The 24231-nt window shown below is 41.5% G+C and overlaps 1 protein-coding gene across 3 annotated transcripts in view; it reads right to left on the bottom strand.

The window, feature by feature from the left end:
- Positions 1-208: 208 nt before the first annotated feature.
- pde1a (phosphodiesterase 1A, calmodulin-dependent) overlaps positions 209-24231 on the bottom strand; it is a 76237-nt gene continuing 52214 nt past the window's right edge. For all 3 annotated transcript variants that reach the window (XM_036138888.1, XM_036138886.1, XM_036138887.1), the window contains 14 exons: positions 20701-20814; positions 20435-20617; positions 16760-16826; positions 14689-14805; positions 13973-14113; positions 13684-13784; positions 13238-13363; positions 11384-11485; positions 9778-9898; positions 7916-7997; positions 7671-7791; positions 4943-5127; positions 2255-2452; positions 209-2174 (listed from right to left, as the gene is read on the bottom strand). In XM_036138888.1, coding sequence (XP_035994781.1) covers positions 2128-2174; positions 2255-2452; positions 4943-5127; positions 7671-7791; positions 7916-7997; positions 9778-9898; positions 11384-11485; positions 13238-13363; positions 13684-13784; positions 13973-14113; positions 14689-14805; positions 16760-16826; positions 20435-20617; positions 20701-20814 — 1705 coding nt within the window. In that variant the 3' untranslated portion in view covers positions 209-2127. The remainder of the gene's footprint in view (positions 2175-2254; positions 2453-4942; positions 5128-7670; positions 7792-7915; positions 7998-9777; positions 9899-11383; positions 11486-13237; positions 13364-13683; positions 13785-13972; positions 14114-14688; positions 14806-16759; positions 16827-20434; positions 20618-20700; positions 20815-24231) is intronic.

Raw genomic sequence — 24231 nt, 5'->3', positions numbered from 1 at the left:
GAAAAGGGTGGAATGTTGACGGATTTTGTAGAATTTAAGAAAGCGTGAAATGGCCACCTTTATTTTTTCAGCTGATAAAAGATGGATGTCTGAAGCTTTGTCCAGATTGTTCAGCTTTAACATTCACCTCCTTTGTTTAAGGCAAAGTGGACTGTCATGGGTCAACGTATGGAGGACACAAATACAGGCGTATAATCAGACAGACAAGTTTCCAATCACTGAGACATTTTTATTGGAATGAAACAAAGGGAGATGCAGAAAGTCCATAAATAAAAATCCAAAGACTATTTACAAAAGAACATAGGAGGGGACATGGATATGGGAGAGGACAGAATAACCCCCTGAAGGAGAGTATGACTGTGGGAAAGCAGGTGCAAAGTGAAAGAAGGACAAAGGAGAAATGATTCAAACATCTTAGGTCACGAAACTTAAAACAAAAACAGATGTGCCACCTCAAGATGCCATTGAGCTAAAAGAAACTTCTCAGCACTGTTCTTGAAGGTTATAGAAAACCCCAACTCATTTCAGTCTATGCACGACAAATTCCTACATGAACATTCAATAAGTGTGTTTTTGGTAGATGTCAAAATAACTTAATGTCCACCGTGTTGGACAAAAATCTCACCTAATATCCATGTGCCTGGCTTGTATTGATAACCATGGGCCTATGTATTATTTTCTTGAGCTAAGAAATATGGATTGTCATTAACAATCCCAGTGTTTTACCCTTTAGAGTGACATTCACAGTGAAAGAGATACTGTATTGGATGATGAACTTCTTGTCATTTGACCTGCTCTGCGTTGCACGCCCTGGGCAGATGTCTGTGCAGAGGAACGCTGTGCCGAGGCCAGCTGAAACACTGCGCAAAAAGCTATATCAGTGTCTGAAATGTTTGGTAAGCAGTCCCATCTTTGGCATAGTGCACTGGTCAAGCCCAACAGTTAATCTTAACTTTTGTTTATCTTTTAATACTAGATGTCTGCTGTAATTAGCAGTTTGCATTGTTTGTCCTCCATCATGGTATTGTAGACATCATTGAAAATAAACTATTATTATATTATCTGATCACAGTTTGCTCACTGTCGGGATTATATCCATAGTTTACCTGTTGTAATTGTTAATTTAAAAATGTAGCTTTAAAATTGTATTTTCTGTGTGACTACGTGTCTTACAAACCACTAAACAAGCTGTAAAGTGTCTAGGATTAGAATTCTTTCCTAGCGAGACAGAAATCAGACATTCACTACTATCTTTTCCATTTTATATTAAGAAGCATGATTTTAACACCGTTGGATGTAACACAACATTTAAATATGAGACACGATCTACAGCAGCTAAGATGAACACGAGGAGCAGGAACAAAACAAACCGAAAATGTTATTAGCAGCAAAGCTGAAATTAGCGCCTTAGAGGACCGAGGTTCCTACGCGGGCGTGAAATGGAAGATTTAAGGTGTTTAAAGGTTTGATCACATCAGCATGCTTACAGCGATTTTAGTTTGCTTCATTTGACCGACGTGTCGTGGACGAGAAACTACTGCCACATTTTGATGGAGTTAAATCTGTCAGCTCTGACATCACAGACGTGGAGGTGTGGCTTAGTGAGGACAACAGACCTGAGAGTTTGACGCTGGAGCAGAGAGCAGAGCAGCAGCGACTCCTTGCACCGATGCCGGATAACTGAAGGAGTCTAATAAACTTCACACCTGTTGATGCTGTGACCTGCATTCAGAAAACCTCCATAGCTGCTTTGTTAACAGCTTCAAGCTTCATGCCTGCTGATTAAAGACAGTGGCCTGCTGTAGTCATGAACAGGAACTCGCCAAACATCACACACTCTTTGGTTTTCCAGACACCTTTCCTCTGAGTCTGAAAGAAAATGGACCAGGATGCCGCTAAGAAGCTGTGATCTGATGAAAATGGTCACTCTGAATATGATGTATCCACAGTCACTTGTAAACAAATAATCTGGGGGGGGCCCTCTGGGGGCCACTGAGGGGCCACTAAGTCAGCTGCAGTGTTTTTACACAGAAGAGTCTAAACCCTAGCGGTTGCTGCACCGAGCTGCCTGTTGCCATGGTGATCTGCCGGAGTCAGACAAATAGAGGATTTTGCGTTGTTGCGTCGTCAGGCGTTTTCAGGCACTTTGTCATCCTCCTCTTCCTCCTCTGCCCCTGCAACAGTTAACACAGCAGCAGGTGAGTTCGTCCTCGTTGGGAGGTAAAGAGCGGTCACTGTGGTGTCATCCACCTACCGTTGCAGGTCTGGGGATCTGCCACCATGCGGTCAGAGGATTCGTCATCATCCCGTTCAGATGGAGGGCAATCGTCTGAGTTCTGTGATGGATCCGGGTTGTGTCCGCACGCGACACTGTGGTCGGGTGAGGCTTGTGACTGGAAATCTTCAGTTTCTTCTTTTGCCTCTGTCTCTTCTTTCTCCTTCTTCGCCAGCTCTGTTTGGGGAGTAAAGACATAATTAGATTAGTAGATCAACACCAAGCATTGAAAAAAAACTGAAAATCAGAACTACACAGGTTAAGAGTCAGTCTGGGCTGCCATGAGAGTAGAAACAGTTTTTCCTCAATTGCACAAGATAGTGTTAATGAAGAAAGAGGCACCTACTGGTTAGCTCTAGCATCTGAAGCTGTATTTGCACTGAAAAAGAAGGAAGTATACTACAGCACCTTACAAAAGCTTGGAATGTTTCCAGGTTTTTCCCATTTTTTACAAACAGATATCTGAAAAGTGTGGTGCATTGTCTTTTCAACACTTTGTAGAAGCACCATTCGCTGCAATTACACATGCAATTTGTTTGGGTTATGTCTCTACCAGCTTTGCACACATCCCCATTCTTCTTTGCAAAAACACTAAAGAAACAGTCAGATTTGATAAAGAGTGTTTGAAAAGGCTAATTTTTTAGTCTTGCCACTGATTCTCAATGGATCTGAATTTTACTTGAATTGTTTTGATCGAAACTATTGTAGCTGGCTGTTTGTTGTCCTGCTGGCAGGTTAACCTCCACACCAGTCTCAAGTCTTCTGCAGCCTATAACAGGTTTTCTTCCTGGTTTCCATCCTTTCATTAAGTCTGACCAGCTTCCCTTTCCTTACTAGAGTAAAGTACCTCCACAGCATGACGCTGCCACATACCCGATACAAGGGGATGCACAATGCTAGTTTTCAACCAAATATAGCATTTGTCATGAAGCCCACAGAGTTAAATATTGGTCTTGTCTGATTGGAGCTCCTTCTTCCATGTGTTTGCAGTGTCCACTGTCAGGACTGCTTATACTTTTCTTTCAACAATGCCTTACATTCTTTTAAATATTGCTTAAAAGGCAGACATAGTCTACAGATGTTGAAAGATTCTCCCACCTGAGCCATGGATTACTCGTTCTCCTCCAGAGTTAACATGAGCCTCCTGGCTTCTTCTACTTCTTCTTTTCATCTGTTTTATTGTTTCTTTTAAATGTTTTCATGCATCATCTTTTTACTTTTTAGGGTTTTTAATGGATGTATTTTAGCTTGTTTATGATATTATTCCATAATCAAACCCTGATTTAATGGAGCTATACATAAAATATTTACTGTAAAATGGTCCTCTCCATCAACAATGTCTTATTCAAGTTTTTCAGGTACAGTCTGGAACTATTTTGATTCAGAGTGTAGCCCATGTTTACTTCCTGGTTCCTGAGCCAATCATATGAGAATTCCCAGGGTTCCCTAAACAAAGTGCAGCATTTGGTACTTTATCAAATGCTGCAGCAGCCTGCAATTATGGAAGCCAGTAAGAGAAGCTGACCAGAAATTGTACACAATATAACATCATAGACCTATCCTGAGTAAGTAAACATTCAGTGCAACGGACCATTGAGTAAATGGTGGGTGTCCGTGAAAGGCATTGTGTTTGTAGATTTTAACGACTAGGTGTCATTGTTACTTATTGTTCCTTTAAACATTCCCACAACTTTCTCCCCAACCGGTCTGCTGTGTTCCTTGTTTTTCAAGATGTTGTTTGTTTTCTGGTGTTCTCTAACAAACTCTGAGGCCTTGGTAGAACAACTGGTATTATATTGAGATTAAATTACACACAGGTAGATGCTATATACTAATCAGGCGACTTCTGAAAGCATTTGGAGTCACCTGAATTTATTTGAGGACATTAGAATAAGGGGACATTTTTCAGATTTGTGTTTGCAAAAGGTTTTTAAAACATACTCTGTAACAGAGAAACATGTTGTCTCTTCCAGAGCTGCAGGAAATGACATCATTCTGTCCTGTTTTAAGAGCTTTTGTATCTTGTCATTGACACATAATCTTGCCTGCAAGATGAATTGTCGCGGTATTTGTGCGTTTACAAACACACAAGAATCCATCTCATACTCCTCTGGCTTCAAGCATGTGTGTCCGAACCACAAACGGTTCAGGCCAATCACATTGCAGTATTGAGGTTTAAGGCGGGACATACCGGTGTGGCGAAAGCAAGAGTGGCTCAGCCCATAGCCCAACCAACACAAACATGGCAGAAATATAGTGCTACACAATTATCAGTGTGGCTGACCAGGTTGATTGACACGTATTATAGGCGCACCTTTTTTCTTATGTAGTATTTGACAAATATTATAGGACTGGTCAGAATTAGAAGTGGATGTTGTTACATCAGCAACAATGAATGTCTATGAGGACTTCCCAGGGGTCTTCCACCTGAGCATGAAATGTCCTGGCAGAAATACCTTTGTTTCTGTTCATGACATATCGAGTAAAATAATACATTTCTCTGTTCTTGCAGGGTATTGAAAGCTTTTCAGCAGAATCAAATTAGTTAATTTGTTTCTTTAACAGAGATCATTAAACACATCAAAACATTTATTCTTCAGGTTTAAAATCTTCGACTGATTCGAAGAATTTAACCCTTGGTTTGCGTGTGTTGTGTTGCCGGCATACCGTGCACAGACAGTTCCTTCCATCGGTCCTTGTTGCTGCCGATGACACTGGAGAGGTGGTGCCTCAGACCTGGCAGGTCAATGGCTGTCAAAGAAAAGTTCATCTGTCCATCGTCTGTGTTCCCATGGCGATTGCTGCTGTGTCTCTGCACCGACTCCACAGTGACTGAGCCACTTCCTGTTAGGCTGAATGAAAGCAGAGTCATACAGAACCTAAGTGAGGTACCAATATGCTGTTCTGGCTGCTACACATCCACTAAGACTGACTCAGAGACACAGAGAATCTTACAGAGATATATGATTACTACACTGTAACGTACTTAGCAATGGCTAAAGGAAATTACAGAGCGAAGTGATGCCTAGAAACAAATCAGTTGTGAATTACAAGGGTTGACTCTGATCCCCAAACCATATTTTGATAATACTATAGATTTCATTAGACGATCATAAAATAAACACATCATTTAGATTGATGTATTTGGGAACAAAGTGAATATAAGAATCTTGAGGATAAACATGAGGATAAACATATCTTGAACATACTTATAAAACAGAGGTGTAAACTTTTCACTAAAGAACATGACATTAGAATGAACTAAATGTATCTTTACACTCCTCATACTATGCTCCTGAGATTGTAAGAAAGCAAAGACATTGTATTTGAATGCATCTGAATACATTTGTATTGTGTTAAGTATTGTGTCTTTTAAAGCAGGGGTGTCAAACTCCAGTCCTTGAGGGCCGGTGTCCTGCAACAACCATATGTGTCTCTACATTAACACGCTTGAGTCAAATGATCAGGTCATAAGCAGCACTCTAGAGAACTTGACTGCATAGTGAGGAGGTAACTCAGCCATTTGACTCAGGTGTGTTGGACCAGAGACACGTTGAGAAGTAGCAGGACATCGGCCCTCAAGGACCGGAGTTTCATACCTGTGTTTTAAACAACAGATCTATTATAAGAATATTAAGTTTACAATTAGTGTCAATTAGAGGATGACCAATACATCGGCCGACCGATATTTTGGGCCAATGGTTGCCTTTTTTTTCCCTGTATCGGCATCGACCAATACATGCATCAGTTCTCAGATCCATTATCTAAAAAGCTGGCAAGCTTCCAGCGCTGTACTTGTGTTCATTTCCATGGGCAATATTGTATGCACTTGAAAACAATTACCAATCACGACACGTAAAGCATCTAACTTTACTTAAAAAAATGTCCATACACTGTATGTCAACTTTTTCCCCTCCCACTGAACTAAAGAAGCTCCTGTCTCGCTGTAACAAGTTCATTAAGTGCGAGCAAAGCGCCGTTGTAAGAGTCGTGACATGGATTTATTCGGTGTACTTTTCAAACTGCGGTTTGAAGCTGATATTGGTATTGATATTAGCTGGTTTAAACACAAGATTTGAGACTTGTGTAACATTTGTTATTATTGTGTCATTTTTATCTTGTTAATGGAGGAAGAAAAAGCAACATCGGCTTCAAAAATCAGCCCCAAAAAAATTGTCAGCAAATATTGGGTATCGGCTAGTCTGATGTCAAAATAATCATTATCGGCCTAAAAAACCTGTTTCGTCGATCTCTGGCATTTATGTTTCAAATTAATAAATTTCTTTGTATATATTGTTCTTTTCCTGGGTATTTGTTGCAATGATGGCTCGTTTTTCACAAAGCAGGCAGACAACAAAGGGGATTTGAGAGAGGGGGAAGATTTGCAGTAAAGGACGTCAGGCTGGAATCTAACCCAGGTCAGCCGTGTCGAGGACTAAGGCCTCCATACATGGGTCATGCTCACTGCCCCTGTGCCATCAAAGCATGCCCAAAATGAGTAGTTTTTGTGGGGTTTTTTTTAGATTTGATGGGGATAAAAGCATTCAAATTGATGGAATGAGACTAATAGGATTTTATTAAATACTGATGTCACCCATGCATTAAGAGTAAGCTTTGGGGAGACATTAGACACTATCCTATTCAGCACTGAGTGAAACAAAGAAGCTGATAGCTGCTGGCAATTAGTTTAGATATAAGTAATTGGATTGCCTGTGGAGGAATAAACATCTCAAACCTGTCAGTTGAAGTACTCATTGACAAACATCGACCGCTGAAAATGTCCCCCTCCCTGTTAGATGAGCCGTGTCAGAGTGATGGTGGTTCTTCGGGGTTGAACAACAGCTCCTTCAGGCTCCTTTGCTCCATTCCAGTGATGCTCAGGATTAAAGACGCATGCCAACCACAGAGGCTGCTTTCCTCATCAGTTTGTCCAGCCCCAGAGAACCGTCTCCTTAATGGTTAATACTCTTCCTAATAATTAATGCTAACCAGTCACGTTAGTTAGCAAGGTGCACCCCAAAGCTATATGTATATTTTTTTGGTTTTGGCAAGATTCAGCTGCAGGAGGTCAGACCTAAATTATCCTACAGACACCCCTGTTAGATCTCTCAAATTGTCCCATCTGGATGACTGTGTTGTAGCTAAAGTGCAATGTGTGGAAGGTAAAAAGGATCGGTGTATGCTGAATGCATTTGGCAGTGGCGAGATCAAGGAATCTGACCCCAACAGACCAATCCTTGTCTTGATGAAAGTTTGCTCTGCACAGTGGACAGATAATGGCCTCCTCCAGGGCCATTAAAAGTAGGTACTAGCTGAGCAAACCTTATATCCTCACCCACTACTGTTACAATTCCTCGTTGTTCCTTGGTAATATCAATTTAAATAGTGTTATTACCTGGACCTTCTGTTGCCTGTCTCCCTGGCCTTCCTGTCTTCTTCTATCAGAGGTCCAATCACCTTCTCTGTTGTGTCAATCAGGACAGTGAAAGTGGGCTCGACGATGAAGTCTATGAAACCTGCAACCAGAGAGACAGCCGGGTTAAAGAGAGTGAAGCGAGGGTTGTGTTTTAAAAAGCATTAGCAGAAATAAAACTACTGCAGAACCTGAACATGCAGGATCGGGTTGCTATGTTTACAGACCTATCTGTGACTGAGCAATCATGGTGGCTTTGCGGTCACAGAGGGGAGAAAAAGGAAGCCCGAGTTCCACCTCTTTATCGCCCTGGAAAGGGAACAAGTAATACAGACTGAAAATGAGGTACATTTTTTGACACTCACAAACCAGGTCGGTGTGCTTTTTGAATCCATTTTGATCCCGAGCCTGATAAACTCTCCAAACGAATGACTTGGGTATTAATATTGTTTTCTCCAGATCCACAGACCAGGTGTGGACCAGACAACCAAACTCCCATGGTCTGGTCCAGCTGTCCACAGCCAGGACACAGGCTGTAGACAACCGCAGCCACCAGAATACACGCCCCCCCGGTAAATACGCCTTCGTCTAAGGGCCAAAATGCTCCAGAGCGTACGGATGTAATGCAAAGCAGTGTACTCTCCACGGCTGCAATTATCTGTTGCTGAGACCTCCTGAATCTGAGGTCCAATAATCAGTCAGTGGCTTTTTTCCAACACCCTGAACTAAGCTTTCCCAAGAAGAAAAGAACTTGAGAACTTTTTTTTTAATTGGATTTTTTTTTTTTTTTTTTTTTTTTTATGTACAGCACATTGGAAACTTTGTCTGTTGTTAAATGTGCTATATAAATAAAGTGGATTTGGATTTTTGGATTTGAGAAATGTTATCTGTCATCGGTTGGAAAATACTCTCTGGGTCCCCTTTATGAAAAACATCAGGACCATCATCCTGGTCTACCATTCCACAGGTGTTGTACCTCTAAACTCATCAAGAATGTTTTTCAACATAACATGTTGAACGAGGCACCACTCACTATGGCAACATTAACTATGGACTTTCTGTTTGGGGAAAATGTCTGCTGTAAATTGACTTCCAGAAAATGAAGTTACAATGATACCTCCCGAAGTTAGGAGCTGCTGTGACTGGTTGTATTTGGGTGCTGTTTAGTCCAGTGAGTTCCACATACTCCTTTCCTTGTCTGTACCCAATATAGCTTAAACAATTCTTGCCTAATGTCTTGCTTTAAACAGATTGGACACCTTCACCATCCATCCTTGCAGTTTGTGGAGTTGCTTCTTCTTTACCACCTCTGCATGTACTAGTGCAGATCTTAACCCGTAGGTGTCAGAGGAGAAAAGGAACTTTTGAAAACAGTTTTACTCTGCCCATCATCCCAGTAACTATAGCCAAATAAACACTGCAGATAGTGTTTTTTTATTCTGTAAATAGAGGTTTATTTATCTTATGTAGCTATAAAAAAAAAATCAAGATTTCATCTAAACTTGACCACGATTTCTAAACAGTCCTCTCTTCAGTGCTAATTGCTTAGACTTAATTTGCAGTCTGACAACAGAAACTGAAAAGATAGCTGAATGACAAGGTTTATTGCTAATTGCTCCCTGTTAAAATACAGATGGCGCTACATCAGACTAGATTGCATTGTATACTCCATAATGATGCCATAAAATGCAAACTGAATCCTTAAGCTCTCAACCAACGTTACTGAAGGTACTTTAAAAACAAAATGATCTTGTGAAAATTTTAGAAATTGATCTTACTCCTACCCTGCGATAGACTGGCAACCTGTCTGGGGTGAACCCCGCCTCTCGCCCATTGACAGCTGGAGATCGGCACCAGCACCCCTCGTGACCCCAACAGGGATAAGCGTTATGGAAGATGGATGGATGGATGGATCTTATTCCTAGTGGGGCAGCAAATTTAGCACCTAAATTCCTCAGGCAGAAAGGGCTTCCTTGTTTCATGAGTGATTCAAGTGGAGCTTTCTCTTAGGGACCCAGAGAATATTGCAGTTCAGGTCAGGTTTGGGAGAAGTGTGACATCAGACAGACAGAAGTACTGAGTTGTGTACCTGTCTGAAGAACTCTTCCATCAGGCTGTGGGTCCAGTGGTAGTGCAGAGGCCAGGCTTTGGCTGGATGACTGATGTCTGCTGCATGAAGCATCAGAGACAAAACCTTCACTTTGTCTATACTGGAGACAGACAACAACCCAGATTTAGTAGACCATAGAAACGATCCCTGGAATAGCTTTATTCCAAAAAACAGCTTTATTCCAGAATCACAGCTCAAACTAAAAAGAGACTATCAGCCTGGCCACCATATGTTAGGTAAAAGCTGGCGCGTCTTTTGTTTTGTATTTTGAGTGCCGTTTGCAGAGAGCACAGTCAGCCTCAGAAACAACAAGCAGAATCGGCTTGCTGACAGGCCGATGACAGCGTCTTCCCCAAAATCTCATCCAAGCGTGAGGTGAAAAGCGTGACAGCCGCCTCCCTCCACACCTCCTGCAGCACTGACAAACAGAGAGAGGCAGAAGCCGGACCGGTCGGACTCAGCACTATTGCTGTGAAAGTCTGAACAGAGCCCCTACAGGGACATACTGGCCAATCTGGTCCTGGTCCAGCAGCCTGCAGGACCTTATGTTGGGCCATTGCACCAAACTCCCACTGCTGATCTAGTCGTGTCCATCAGATGGACCAGCCTCACACGTCTTCCAGGAAGCAGTGCTCACGACAAAGAATCTAAATTTGGAAGTGTGTTGAGGAGTTCAATATGCGTACTAAAGAAAAGTATTTGCTGTGCATGCAGGAGGGAACGCTTGGCCTGTTTTTAAAAGTGTTTTCTTATTAGAAGTCAATTGCAGAAATGTGGCGGATTTCTGTCTTCTTTGCTGTTTGCGGTGTACACAAGTAACCTCACACATTTCAGACTTGTTCCAGAAAAAAATGCTGTGACAGCAGAAGCATGTAGAAATTTGCAACATTGTTGCTAGAGCTAAATAGCTCACATAAATCTAGTTGGTTACAGCATTTGTGACTCAAGCATGAAGGAAGCATGAAGTATGGATCCTAGAGTAATGTAGTTCTGCCCCTCTCCTGCCTGTTGCTGCACATTTAAAGAAGGCTGCTTTTTATTTCCCTTGGTCAGAAGAAACGCAGAGCAGGTTGTTTGGAAATTTTTCACAAATGTTAAGAGGTGGAAAGTAAAAACTTTTGGTTTGCACGTATTGCTGGTTTAACGGCGCAAATAAAAGTTCCATTTGCAACGTTTACTGTGTTTTATATGTGCAGCAGCCATGTTGGATATCTTGGCTGCTCAGAGACCTCTGTCTCTCCCAGCTGAGGCGTTAACTCCAGGGTTACTTCTTGTCGGATTTCCAACCAGGAACTAAGGAAATCTGACTTCTGAATTCACCCAACGCCGTGGACAATAAGGGTGTTTATGGAGCTACATCGCCCTCTTGTGGATAAAAGATTACCCGTGCTGAAAATATGCCACGAAAATCAACGAATAAAACTAAAATAATAGAAACATCTATATACCTATGCATGCAATTTAAATTAATGATTCTTCAAAATATGTGTCATCATTTTTGGTAGTGTCTACGGTGGCCCAGATGTCTCATATTACAGATAGCAAAGGTGTCAACTGGGGCACTGGTGCCCCCTGCAGTACTGACCCGTTTGTCTGCGTCAGGGAGTTCCTCATGGTCTTGATCTGCTGAAAGTGACAGGACATGTCTGTGGACATCACCATCTCTATCACCAGAGCCCTCAGCTCCCTGTCGAAAAATCAACACATTCAATCCTCAAAGATCAGGTTTTAAGTTCCGGAGTTTTCAGTGAGTTGCATGTTGGTCGACAGATGTTTCAGAGACAAAAAGCTTGGGTTCTCAAACTTGAGGCTTGGTTTCCCTTATTGATGATTCAAAAGATCACTAAACTGATGATTTTATTTTACATTTCAATGATGTCTAGTGGCTACATATGCTTGAGCAATTGTTCAACTGATTACAGTTTGTTTTCGGATGATCCTGAGCAATAGCTTTACAGGGATTCTAAAGGTCTTTGGAGGTTTTTCTTTTCACCCTCAGTTACTTTAGAAACTTATTTTCAGTCCAGCTCTTGTGCACAACCTTTCCCAGAACAGTAGAACATCTGAATACAAAACTTAATTAGCTTAGAAATTTTTAATAGTAACAATTTCCCAGCTGAGAGTAAAAAGTAATTAAGGTTTTATTTTGGTTTGTTATTTGAAGGAAAAACTTGATTCTGTTGGGACTTTAGCAAGAATTCTCCATCACAGAGTATTTTTTAAGTATGTCCACATACCCAACACCCAGATATTTCAGCAGTACTGGCATCCCATATAAACATTATCAAATCACTAGCATCACTTTTTGTTATGGTATCCAGGATTGCAGTTAAACGACATCGATCCCCAAACACTTGCCTCAGCCCCTGATTCAGCATGTTAGGGAAGGTGCCATCTAATCTTTATTTATTTTTTACACAGAGTTAAGTTGTATGAGTTGTACCTGTAGCTTTATTTGGAGCATTTGCCCACAGAACAAATAACGGATGTTGCAATTGACACCTCTACTGTGGGCTTCATTGCTGTTGGTACAGTAGGCAGGCAAGAGGAATGTTTGGCGTGTTCATGCTGTTCGTATTCAGAGCAATTTCCATTCACATCAGTTCCTACTGAGAGGTCCCGCCATGTAATCTTTTGGTTGTCAAACTACTGTACCTGGGAGTAGTAAAGCGTAAAATGGGATTTTAAATTTTTAAGAATAAACCAATGTTATGTCTAGACTTAAACAGGAAAATTAGCAGGAGACCATTTGTCACCTGCAACTTTAGAAACTTTTTACCATAATGGAGTGTTGCCTGTCGTTTACTAAGAAACATTTATGTTAAAGATTCAGTTTGACAATAATTAGATACCAATTTATCACCATCAATGGGATTTTCAAAGTGCTATTAGCAGAATACTAAGCATATAATGGGCCACAGGGTTGATTTTTCTTTTGTATTTCGTAAAGGCATGACTCATCTATTCCCTTTTATAGCTAATTTGGTCTAAACTGGCTGGACTGAGACATGCCAGGATTTCTGTAATATGAACACCATTATAATTTGGGCGTTTAACGCAAATGAGGCCTCAGAGTGACCCTCCACACTGCTGCTATGGCTTATTTAAAACTCTGGCCTCACAAAAAGGATAAAAACTCTTCAAGCATCACTGTCTGACTTGCTTCTCTTGGTAAACCAAGAAAACTTTTTTTGCCGTGGTTGAAATTACAAAGCGATTTGAGTTTTGGCAGACCTTTCGAAAAGCTATTTTACAAAACGGTAACAGATCCCTTACGGTAAGTGCGTGATCATCATGACCACAGCAGAAAGTGTCAAGTGAATGTTTTAGTTTAAACCCCAGGTCCAAAAGAAGCTGTGCCAAAAATAACTGGAACTAGCGTGTGGATGCAGGCTGGGAGCAGTGAGGTTCATTGGCGCAAGCTTGTGCCAGAGCAAACCTCCAGTCTTCTTTGTTCAGGTTGACCAGGATGTTCATGTCCTCCTCCGTCATCAGCTTGTACGCGGTGCTGACGTGATGGTTTTCCAGCACTGACCTGTCGTTGTACAGAATGGCCACATCCGACCTGCCAGATGGAGAAAACTGTTCAGACGTCTGATCCTGCAGTGCAATTGAAACATGCTTTTCTAATTGGCTCCTGCATAATGGGCTATTATTGAGGGACAAAACATCCAAAAGATTTCTGGTTCAACGCCTTCAACAACCTTCAATTTGCGTCTTTTTTTTTCTCTCTGTACTGGGGAAGGTTTTTAATCATTGTTTTTTTAAAAACGAATGGCATGAACTAGGTGAGTTTCCTGGCAAAAAATAAGTTGTCACAGTTAAGCTTGTAAGTTCTAGCGAACGATGAAGCGTTCTTTTCACTTTGGTTACTCGGTGCGTCACCTGGTGTGGATGTGGAAGTTGTTTGTGGTTCCCGTGTGTTCGAAGTCATGGATCGCCGCGGCAAACACCATGGCGAGGATCTCCAGCTCGCTGAGCCAATGCTACACACAAACACACAGTGGCCTGAGTGGGTTAAAGTGGACGCTCACTGCTCACCGGGGCCATGAATGAATAATGAGTGTCAAAGCCATTTCTGTTGGCATTAGTGTAATTCTATTCTTCTAACCGTATGAAACTCAAAGCCAACTAATGACCCAAGCGACGCATTATTTGTGTGAGTGTGCGTTACCATCAGTCCAGTGTGTAGCATCAGGAAGTGGGCGGTCTGAGTGACGTCAGCGGCGTGGATCAGGTTGTGGTAGGGGTTCCTGTGTTTGCTGTAGCCGTTCTCCAGGGCCTCCACGAACTGCACCAGAGCCTGCACAGGGATCTGAACACAGGGCTGTGGCTAGTAGGGTTATCATGACTGGTTACGCTGTAACCAGATGGATCAATTAGAGGCCTGAAAACCGCAGTCCTGAATCTCCCCAAGTCCACTAACCAATCAGCCAAAGACACAGTCAGATCAAGCGAGAGCGGGAGCAAAATCCTGAAAGCTAAATGTTCAATGGAGAGATAATAATGTATCTGATCTGTAGTCACTTTAAGGATCTGCCATCCATCCATCGTCTAGTTTGTCATTGTTCTTTCCTTCGTTCCTTTTTGTTCTTAAAGCTTGATCACCTGCAGAAGTATCTGCCCCATAGTGAAACGTTGTATTTATACTCTTGAGACTGGCTGTATTGTTTTTTGTCTACTACATAATTCAGGCCCGTGATTAACCTAAATCTGTAAAATGAAGGCTTACTTTTGTTTTCTACAGAAAGGGGGAAAAAAAAGTCACATGATTAAAATGAAAGGATTCCTGTTCCTAAATGTCCTGCCAAAATGTAAGGCAACTTTCCTCCCTACATTCCTGTTGATTCAGCTAATGTTAGAGGCCACGGAGAATCAAACTGTGTGTACCCTGAACCTGTTGATGAGGTCATAGCGGGTCAGCAGGTCATAGACCAGGAACTTGAGGGCGTGCTCCCCAGTGGCCTCGTGGAAGGCGAATACATCGAAGGACCACTGATCCACCTCCTGGAAAACAAAATCAACGAATTTATCAAAAATCTAGTTGAGGGAGTCTCACTCGCTTAATGTAATCGCACATCTTGTCACTAGGTGGCAGTACTATATGTATGTGTCTTCACCAAGAAGAGGCAAAGCAGCAATTAAATTAATGAGTGCAATTATTCATTACCTCACAATTATATTTGAAGTTGGTCCCCTCATTATTCAAGAGTTTCAGGCCCCCAGAATAACAAAGCACAGTAATTATGGATATAATTGAATTTTTTGAAGTTTGCACAGGAAGCCCTGAAGAAGGAACATATATCAGGAAACGCATCACTAAATCTACATTAGCCCATTCCACCAGCTCCTCTCATCCCTTCTTCTTTTACACTTATTACTTCCATTTCTTCTACCTTTATAAGTCCATTTTGTGTAGATTTTTCTGCTGCTCCAATCTTCAAACAACCGTCCTGCTTACACACATCTATATTTTTCCTCTCCCTGTGAAGTTCCCTTCTTTCTTGTTGCTCTTTTCGTAAATGCTGCTGCTTCTTTCTGTCGCTAAATATCCCCCTATCTCCAGCTGTAGAGAAGGAAACAGCTGAAAAGAAATGATTGAAGTAACCACACCCGTAGATCTTTTCCACATTTTCTCATGTAACAAACTGATGTATTTTATTGGGATTTTCTGTGACAGACCAGCACACAGTGATACATAATTGTGAAGTACAAGGACAATAGTTTCTTACATGGGTTCTGCAATCTTCTCCAAATAAAGCATCTCAAGTTCAGGGTTTATTTGTGTATAGTATTTTATTGTATAACCACCTTACTGCAATATAGTTGCAAGTCTTTTGGGGTAAGTCTCTACCGGCTTTGCAGATTAAGAGACTGAAATTGCCCATCCTTCTTTGTAAAGATGAAGAACATGTGTCAACAGGAATCTTGCCAGAGATTCTCAATTGAATCCATCTCTGGACTTTGACTAGGCCATTCTAGCAAATAATCATGCTTTCATCTAACCTATTCCTATTTCATTCTAACCTGGTGCCAGCTTTTGAGGTTTATTGGCTTGCTGAAAGGCGAACCTTTGCCCCAGTTTAAAGCATTTTGTAGTTTGTATCAGGTTTTCTTCCAGCCTTCTCCTGTGTCTAGCTCTGTCCATCTCCCCAGCGACTCTGAACCGCTGTCCTGTCCCTGCCAGACATAAAAACCCCGCCACAGCATGATGCTGCTATTCCCATGTTTCATGATGTGTTCAGGGTGATGAGCAGTGTTAGTTTCCCCAGAACACACAGCATTTCACATGCAGGCCAGAAAGTTCCAGTTTGAGCTGAGCAGCTTTTTCCACGTGTTCTCTTCATGTAATGTGGAAAACAGGACTTCTATAATGGCTGTCTTACAGCATTTCAGAGAAAAATAGATTAGATTCAGATTAGATAGTTTTTCCCAACTAAGCTGCGGATCTCTGCAGCTCCTCCAGAGGTATCTGCGTTTCTTAGCTGCTTCTCCTCTTAATACATGGCCCTTGCCTGACCTTTCTGTCTAAAAAATGGGAAAGCACATATTTTTAATAGTTCTGAGGTATGTTGTATTGTCTAAAAATTACATTTTAATTTGTGATTGTACTGTGAACGAAATGCTAAAGGTGCAGCAATACTTTAGTCATTTCTCTCTACTTTAATAAGATCCATCTTCTCCTAAATTACTTTATCCTTCTCCGTACCCTTACCTTCCTTTCTGTGTCTGTTCTTTCCTGTTCTCCCCTTCTGAGCCAGTCTCTCAACTTTACCCTTCTTTATGCTTTACCTCTCTAATTTACCACATCCCCTTCCTTTCAGCTTCTGCCGGAAACGCATCCGATTCCCTGCTTGTCACGATCATTTAAACTTTTTCCACCTTTCCAACTGAACACAGGATCAATGCAATAAATTGCCACATCCTGGCAGAGAGGGGGGGGGGAGTGTCCTTTTTTTACCTTCAGAGCTGTCAAAGCAGTGGGAGGGTAGGTCAGACCAGCCATGTTGGAAGTCCGTCTGTACATCCTGTTGTCACACACACACACACACACACACAGATAAAAATATCACACACCAATCTCACACATATAAATACAGGCAGTGGCATGCATATAAACACCTCTCACACAGACCCCCTCCTGGTGCCCTCCTCCACAGTTTGAGACCAGGATGGATTGTTTGTTGCCATGGCAACCCCCTTCCAAACACATGCACGCAGACGCGCACCGGCACCCAGCGAAACGGAGCGCTGCTTAGTTGCAGCAGATATTTTTTGATTTCATGCGTCATTAAGCTGCAGCAGATGAACTGATACTGCGTTCTTTCACTGCCACTCATTTACAACCTAATGATATTGGAGCTCGCAAAGTTTCCCTGTGCGCCGTCCGCCTGTAGCACGGGCTAACGTCATTACGCCTCGCGTTCGACCTCTTAATCACATCTGCTGTCAAGCCGGATGTTGTCCTATGTTTATTTCGAAGAAAATCTATGGCTGTTCTGTCTTCCTTCTGCGGGTGCTCACGATTTCTGATCCGCATCAAAACGAGTGAACAGGCCGAACATTTGAAAGTGTCATTTTTTTTCTGAAAAGCAAATCTTTGAGGATTTTCGTCTAAAAAAGGTACAATTTACCTAGTGCATTTAAAGCAACCCAGTCGTTCTGATAAATGCATGCCTTTTCACTTTTGGCAACTTCAGGAAGTCTTTTTTTTTTTCCCTATGGAAGAAGAAAAGCTCCCAGTGAATGAAAAGCCTTCTGAGGGTGCTTGCTGCTCTGTGAGCATACAGGGACACTCGTGGTAATTATAGAGCCTTGCAAAAAGCTTTCAATCCCCTTGAACCTTTTCACATTTTGTTACGTTACATCCATGAGCATCAGTGTCTTAGCTGGATGAAAGTATGTGACAGACCATCACTAAGCAGCAAATATTTGTGAAGTGGGAGGTAAAAGATACATTGTTTCCACATTTTTACAAATAGAAATCTTCTATTGTTGATATCCCCAAATAAAATCTGGAGCAACCAACTGTACAACATCAGAAAGTTATTATTTTTTTTACAATTTTCCACAAAACAGCGTGGACAGGCAAGTCAGATTTGATTGGACGACGGCTGGAGCTAAATGCACAAGAAAACATGTTTAAGGTGGCAAAAGATGTGAGATTTTGGCGAAGGTTCACCTTCCAGCAGGACAACGATATTAAACATCCATCCAGAGCCACAATGAAATGGTTTAGTGTTAGAATGGCCCGGTCAACGTTTTACATCTAACTGAGAGTATTTTTATTAACATTAGAACACCACTGTTCATAGACGCTCTCTATCTAGTCTGACTGAGCTGAAGAATATCAAAAGATTTCAGTCTTTTGATGGGAGAGGTTTAAATCTAAATGACCCAGAGTTGCAAGTTAACCACCAGAGGGGTTTAATACAATTGCATGCTGCACTTTTCAGATTTTCATTTTAAAAACAATTGAAAACCATGTATAATTTCCTCCCACTTCACGATTACAAACTATTTTGTGTTGGTCGGTCATGTAAAATCCAATGAAAGATAAGGAAGTTTGTAGCAAAAGGTGAAAAAGTTCTTGGGGGTGTGAATACGTTTGTTGCACATCTGTTCATGAAAGACATTTGTTGACAAAAAAAATGTTAACGTGAAATAGAAAATTCCCATCCGGCATCATGCTGTTGATTTCTCAAGCATTGTTTTAATGTCATAGCATCTTTATCGGGTTATTTTTTTAGCCAAAATGTTTTCACAGTCCTGTCCCTTTTTATTTCTGTCATTCGCCCTTTCCCACGCTTGTATTTCCCATCTCTGCATGAGTCTTTGAGGCCAAATACATTTTTAATTAACAATGGTATTGTTTACCCAGTGACAAAAGGTGCTACTTGAAAGAAACTTTCATGAGAGAAATTAAAAAGGAACTTTTTGACATTAGGGGCTTAGTAGAAGTAAGCGGAACAAGTGCCAAAGGACAGCGTAGATGAGGGTTAAACACTGTTCCGATTATTATCTACTTTAACAATAGTAAAGATAAAACAAAGGTGCCCTATGTCTGATGCATAAAAGTCATTTTGGGGTCACTGCACTCAATGGTGTTGATTTTACTGAACCCCACAGGCGAATGTTGCATGTTGTAGGTGGTCCATAACTGCTTGTTTATTTCCAATCATTTGTTAACTTCTAATCTCCTGTTTAGATTGGCCGCAACAGCTCCATGCTGAAAAAGCTCTAAACCCAGTTTACTATTACAGACATCTGAGTGTTTGTTTCTTCATTTCAGTAAGTAGTGCAGGATATTTGCAAACGGCAAATCTGAGAAGCAGGATTAAGAGATTAAACAAAATTTTACAACGTCTACCCCCCTCCCCAACCCATCTGTACCCCAACATCTGTCCGAAAAGCTATTACCGTGTCTAGTTTGCTGTATCCTGACGTGTACTGCAACGCAATGTTCAGTAGGAGTGTTACAAGACGGATCCCGTGACACCTGAGCTTTTATTATGAAAACAGCACAATATTTCATATCATTATAAAGTCTTATGTTATGCAAAAAGTTTATTTGGATGAACCGTTGTGTCACACACATGGCTGAGTGGAATTAAGATGCTATCTCATAGCTTGTCACATATCTCAGTGTAGTATGCAGTGTTATTGAGGCCTAAATAGAGGGAGATTAAAAGAATTTTGTACAAGTCTTTGTGAAGTATGTGATGTTTTTCGCTCCTTTATGAATAGAGCATGCACATTGGAATCAAGGCTGTGACATTTACAGTGTATAGCTACATCAGGATGGGATATTTTACTATCTCTGTGACATAACCATAGAGATTTTGTTTTTTGTTTCTCAAATGGTCAGATATTTATTAGAGAAACCTCAGAGTTTAAAGAATCTGGCGTGTAGATGTTAGGGAATCTTCATCAGTGAAGTCAGGAATAACTTAGATTTTTGGGTCATTGATGTAATATTTGAGTAGCAGTGGTGTTGATTCTTGTAGAAGTTGTCCAGTTTAGTTGGCAAATGAGAGCTGCGCCACTAATGCAGCTGAATTTTTTTGACATGCCAAAAATCCTGCCAGTGTTAAATGTGTAGCAAGGCAAGAATCATTATCCCATTGTGTCGCTTCTCTGTATTTACTCCTGTTAGTTTTTGAGATCCATGTTTAGGCAAAAAAAATGCTTATTTGGAATAATAATATAAAGAATATCCCAGGAATATGACACAGTCTGTTAAAATCTGCATTATGCAGCTACTGTGGAGAATGGTGAATAATCTAAAGGACAGTTCATGAGTAAAATGCCTTTCTGGCACATTTAAATGTAAAATGTAAATGTAATGATGCATGATGGGAGTCCTATTATGAGTATAATGAATATAATGGGTTTCAGTGTTTAAGTACCCCTTTAATGTCTTTATCTGATCACTTCAGAGAAGAAAAACCAGAAAAAGGATCTCATTCAGAACTCAATTGATGTTTTAAATGGATGAGTACAATCCATCCCATGATTACCTCAGTTTCATCGATCAGTCTGCGGTAGTGACTGTTATGGTTATGTAGAGCCTTTTATTCCCACCCAGAATGTTTCACAGCACAATTCTCCTGCCAAGTGAAATGTGCACATTTACCTTTCTACAAAGATTCCAGCTTGCACTGCATGAACAATGCTCCTGAATCGTGGCTTCTCCTCAGGACGGCGCTTGGCCACGCCCATCTTCCTGCTGAAAGTGCACGCCAGCCAGTCGCGCACTTCGCTCGGCACCGACTCCGCCTGCAGGTCGCTCAGCTCATCCTCTGTGTCCAACAGGCGCCTGCAGAGAAGAAAGAAACCATGCCACCTCGTGTCTTCTGTTACTTTTTCACCCGACCGTCCGCTCGCCCGGCTTTGACTCACCTGGTCTCATCCGTGTAAACAGCATCCAGCATGGCCGCCGCCAGCTCCAGGTTCCTGCGGAGCTCCTGCAGGTCCACCACGCCCCGGTCCATCTGCTCCAGGGCTGCCTTCAGCCTGCAGAACAGAAATAAACATATCATCATGCATTCTGTCTATCAAATATTCCTTATACTCCCCATGTCAGGGAATTAATGGGTTCATACAAATACAAGAAAAATATATAAAGTTACCTATAAAAGAACTGGGTGAGGTGTAATTCATGGTTTGTCTTTGATGTATTACTGAATATCATGCTTTTAAAAACAAGGCACTCTTATTTGCTGCATACTTTAACACCACTAAGGCTTGTATTACTGCCCTCATGACTTAACAATGATTTATGTACACCATGCTTGCAATTTTATATGTGACTCTTGTACAGTACTTTGCAGCAGTATTCACACACCCCGAACCTTTTCACATGTATTTAATTGAGATCGTATGTGATTAACATCAATCAACCCAACGGTTAACACAATGTACTCCATTCCTGGAAATTGGAAATGAAAAGGAAAGGAAACAAGGCAAAAGGAAATAATACTTCAATCTGAAAAACTCACAGAGAAAGAAATGGCAATTAGAAGGATTTTATTGACACAATAATTTAAGTCTTTGGCGCTCAGACCTTGGCAGGAAACATTAATGCTGAATTATACTTTAATATGCATAAGTAGATGTATGAGAACAGGGATGTTCCCCCCCAGGTCTGAAACTGGTGGTGGAGTGGAGATAGAAGAAGTTTGTTCAGTCCATATGGTGATCTGTTTAAGATAGATGTCCAACTTGATAAACACAGGTTTGCATGAACTGTCCATGATGAGCAAGCTTGAAGCGACTGTGGAGAGGAAAAACTCCCCTTTGGGAAGAAACCTCTGGCAGAACCGGGCCCAACATGGTGGTCTTCTGCCGGACCAATAACGAGGTGATAGGGGGTGCTGAAGACTGAAGGGAGAAAACACTCTGATGGGTTGAGGATGGAGGAACGTCTTGGAAGCTAGATGAACTCAGCTACGATGGTGGAGAAGGGGTTGGGGGTGGGTTGAATCGGACATCTGATTCGAAATCCGACATGCAATCCGTTTGCACTTGCTGGTTAGCAGGCTGAGACGTGGATTTGAAGTTGCTTTTAAGATGAGCGCGGGATGCTGATTGGCTTCATGGAGGTGTGGTTCGTAGCTGATTGGCTCACATCAGAGGCGTATCGGACTCTGATTGAATGGAGGCAGGCGATGAGTTTCTTCGATTGAACTTGCGCTTTAGCTTCATATCATTTTCAATTTTTTTGACAAATGAAAATATATTTGGTCTGGTAACCCTAAATAAAATCCAGAGCCAACAATTACCACCAGATTTTATGTAATTAGTAAACAGAATGCGTTTATTTAATATAAGGGTACAGCGTCATGAAGACAGCCGGCGGGAGAGTTGTGGAGAACCTTCAATCCGGGTTAGGTTCTAAAAGCATATCTGAAGGTTTCAACATTACCCAGATCACTGTTGGTGCCTCCCACAACATGTTAAAAAGAGCTTTCAAATAAAATGCCATCCCAACGTGTCCGCCTAAGGTGACAGGTGATGCAAGGAGACCAGTAATCACAGCTGCAGCCTAGTAGTCCATGACAACTCTGGAAGGGCTACGACCCACAGCTCAGGTGGGAGACAGTGATGACATGACAACTATTTAACTTGCATTCTACAAATTATACCTACATGGAAGGGTGGCAAGAAAAAAAGGAGGTGACACTTTACTGGAAGGGGAGTGCATGAGACTGACATTACACTCTCATAAACATGACATAACACCTGCCATGAACATGAAGGAGTCTTTATGAATGTTGATGACTGCTGTCAGGAAGTGTCGTTTGGTAAATTATGACACTTTTAATGCAAAGCTGCCATTGTTTAAACTTTCTTTGTAATGACAACGTGTTACCGACAACAATTGTTGAACAGAATCCACAAGGAGTCCCATTTTCAGTCTTCTCAAGCCATGCAGGGGATACAGAAAACGTGAAAGAGGATGATCGACCTCTAAAAGGCAATGCATGTCGGCCTGCGTGGTGGGAAATGGATGCTGCACATCAGCACGAACACTCTTCCCCTACATGAGACAGAACAGTGGCAGCATCATGCTGTGGAGATGCTTTGTTGTTGTTGTTTTTTTTACCAGGGTCAAAAGTGATGGGAAGATGGAGATAGAGTCAGGGAAATCCTGGAATAAAAGCTGGTAAAGGCTGCAGAAGACTTAAGAAAGGGATGGAGGCTCACCAGCCGGTCCAGGGCTAAATTCAATATGACATTGCAAGACTGCTCTCTCCCCAGATGTTTTTTTCCACTCAGTCTGACAGAGCTGGAAGGATTGTATTATTAAAACGGGGTGAAAATGCAGTCTCCAGATGTACAAAGCTTGTAGAGACATATCCCCAAAGAGCTGCAGTTGTAATTGCTGTGAAAGCTGCGTCTACAAAGCATGGACTCAGGGAGGCTGAATATACGAATTCTATTTGTAAAAAAAAAACAAACAAAAAAAAACACAGATCCTTTTACTGCCACTCCACAGCTGTCGCACATTTTGTTGGAGAATCACATTTAGAGATCCCACTAAAATACACTGAAGTTTGTGGACATATTGTGACAAAGGGCAGAATAACTTAAGGGATATCGATCCCTCTTGCAGGATACTTCAAACATATTTGTATAAAGAATGTATATTTAGCTATGAATATATTGAACTTTTTCACTAAAAACAATAGAAAGCAGAGTGGGGATAACACCATAATGAAAAGCATAAGAATGTGAAAATGCTGCACATTGTTTGATTGCTCTTCTCAGTCTTCAACCACCCCACCCACGCCTCCCAGTGGAAGTGGAAGCCTGTTCCCGCCTCTTTAGCAGGATTGTTCTACTCATGTGAGGTATTTATTCTTTGTGTTATTTTCAACACCTTAAAGATAATTCATGTCAGCTCGAATAAATGTTGTGTACTTTTACAGCAACTGATTTATCTCAGCACGCCACATCTTCAAAAATCAAAAGGCACATTCCAGATTTGAAGACTTTAAAGATTTTAAAGATCGGAGGTCTGATCCATCGCTGTGTTTGTCCTTCCGCTGATGGCCCGTTCGTCCTTTTCGCCGTTTCTCTCATGGGATTACCGGTCTCGACTGGTTTGTCGCAGCTTGTTTCCCCTACCCGAGAAGATGTTTGGAGTATTTTCTTTGAGAGATGAATAGACTGGATCTTTTTGACAGGACATTTTCTGAGTCCTGAGTGATCTTTATTTAGCTGGTCCTGGCTCTCTGATGTAATTCTCACTAGAAATAAAGCAGATTTTTTTGATGTTGTTCTCATATTCAGACTGTTTGATCCTTTTTTGGATACGATTGATCCGCTTTCCAAAATGGGAGCTAAATGCACTTTTATTCTGTCACTTATGAAAACCTGTTTCTGGCCACAGAAGAGCTCCTGACTACAGTTGGTACCTTCTGCAAT

Source organism: Fundulus heteroclitus, chromosome 7, assembly GCF_011125445.2.
Source record: "Fundulus heteroclitus isolate FHET01 chromosome 7, MU-UCD_Fhet_4.1, whole genome shotgun sequence".
NCBI lineage: Eukaryota > Metazoa > Chordata > Actinopteri > Cyprinodontiformes > Fundulidae > Fundulus > Fundulus heteroclitus.
This window is presented reverse-complemented; position numbering and strand designations above follow the sequence as displayed.